The sequence below is a fragment of the Aplysia californica genome, unplaced genomic scaffold (assembly GCF_000002075.1).
Source record: "Aplysia californica isolate F4 #8 unplaced genomic scaffold, AplCal3.0 scaffold00316, whole genome shotgun sequence".
Classification (NCBI taxonomy): domain Eukaryota; kingdom Metazoa; phylum Mollusca; class Gastropoda; order Aplysiida; family Aplysiidae; genus Aplysia; species Aplysia californica.
In genome coordinates this window covers 807,111-809,234 of record NW_004797586.1, presented here as the reverse complement: position 1 = coordinate 809,234, position 2,124 = coordinate 807,111, and the positions used below count along the sequence as shown (strand labels likewise).

The 2,124-nt window shown below is 43.3% G+C and overlaps 1 protein-coding gene across 1 annotated transcript in view; it reads right to left on the bottom strand.

Moving 5' to 3' along the window:
* LOC118477170 (papilin-like) overlaps positions 1-2,124 on the bottom strand; it is a gene marked incomplete in the record, with an annotated part of 104,600 nt that overhangs the window by 33,501 nt on the left and 68,975 nt on the right. Inside the window, 1 exon segment of the mRNA XM_035970748.1 lies at positions 1,219-1,322. Within this exon segment, the coding sequence (XP_035826641.1) occupies positions 1,219-1,322 (104 nt within the window).

Sequence of the window (2,124 nt, the reverse complement as noted above, 5' to 3'; positions counted from 1 at the left end):
AGAAGAAGAAGAAGAAGAAGAAGAAGAAGAAGAAGAAGAAGAAGAAGAAGAAGCAGGAGGTGGAGGAAGAGGAGGGGAGGAGGGGGAGGAGGGGGAGGAGAAGAAGAAAGAATTAAATGTATAATAGACAGAAGAGTAGATAAGAGATCGGATTACTAATGGTTAATATCATACAGAATACTATGATTTGATGACCTCCGTTAGCTCAGTTGGTATCATGCTGGACTACAGAACGGATGGCCCCGGTTCGAATCCCAGACTAGGCGTTCTTGAACTCGGGTTGTTTTGTCGAGTTTTCAAAACTCTCAACTCATTTGATCAGTCCTATCGAAGACGGACGTTAAATGCGGAGGTCCCGCCTCTTATTAATAACTTAATAACAGTGTTAATAGGGAAGCTAAGCCCAAACACTTCCTTATGCTTATGAGTATAAGTTGTTTTGGAGGTGGGCCTTTTTTTCTCTTTCTTTTTTTTGGAGTGCAATGACCGTACATCTTTGATCGCCTCCCCTCAAAAGGATCGGATTTCTTCACGATTGCTAGCCCGGTGGAAACCGTATGGAGTTATCGATAACTTGATCTCCACGTGTGAATGAACTACCTAAGAATTACAAAGTTCTATCGGCTTAGTACCTAGTTTTGAGAAATTTGATGTAAAATAAATTCGAATTTCACAACATATCAAGCTTTTTCGAATGCAATTTTTTGAATATCTTGATAATGACTCCGAATAATCTTACGGTGTTGATAGAATAGATAGATAGAGCATTAATTTGGTGTCTGACCTCATGGTCTTAGTAACTCAAAAACGGCCAAAAATATCAGATAGAACTTTGTAATTCTGAGGTGACGAGTGGTGAATGGACGTGCGCTAGTGGTTAGGCTACCAGACTCGTAATCGTGACGTTGCTGGTTGGGGGGTTCGAGCTGCGGGCCCGACGTTGTGTCCTTGGGAGAGGCACTTTACACGAATTTTCCTCACTTCACCCAGCTGGGAATGAGTACCTGACCCTAGACAGCGAAAGATCTTGTCAGCATGTTAATGTTTTAGCGCCTATAAATGGCCGCTCGCACTGTAGCTTCCCAGGAAGTTGAGATCGTTCTTGAATGCTCTCAGGTCTGCTGGGCATGAGGTAATAGTATAGATTGTAAAGCACAAAGAGCTTGCTGATGAGCGGGGATTTGCACTATACAAATGCTATCTATTATCTATTATTACCTGAGTTTGGCGTGGCACTGGCGTATCCTGTAGGCGGTCCCGTAGCCACAAGTCTCGCTACACACAGACCAGGCCGTCCATGGACCCCAATCGTGGGCCCTGCCCTGGAGAGGAACGAAAAATTCACGTACTTTACAAGTAATGTATAAAGAGTAAAGAAAAGGATGAATGAATAAATGAATACATTAAACTATAACACATATTTACTTTACAAGTAATGTATAAAGAGCAAACAAATGAAACAATCAATCAATCAATAAATTAAACTACGACACATTTTTTTAGGCAAGTGTTTTATTGCGCTCGCAACTGCATACGGTCATATGAGCGCACGGGGCACACCTAACAATTTCAGTTGGTAAGAAATTTTGAATTTTTCACGGGTGGCGGCCGAAGCCTACTTTTATCGATTTTGGACCACCAAGGGATCTTTAACGTGAGCAACTTGCACACGCGACCTCAAAGATTTTTCACCCTTGTCCGAGAAGGCTAGGTATAGATCTTACCTACAATAACTATACGATCTGGGGTGTGGCTGGAAGACTGCAGTGAGGAGAAGCCAGGGAGAAGCATTAGAAAGGCTGCAGAAAGAGTCAAGAGGAGGTGGCAAAGGAGATGAGCGGGTGGGGGAAGAAAGTGGAGACGAAAGCAGACGACAGAACATGGTCAGAGAGCAGGAAAGGAGGTGAAAAGAGAATCTTTTAGAGAAGAACATTTTCCATCGGTAAGTTTCGAACCCGGGACCTATTGAACGAGAGGCGAACACCGTCACTTCTAGACCACGAGTGCTCCCGAGGCAAATATAGTGAGAAGAGGAACTTACAGGAATATTAGAGAGAGCAAGCACAGAGATATAGGCAAATAGATGGATGGAGTGGGAGAGAGTGAGAGTGAGAGAGAGAGAGA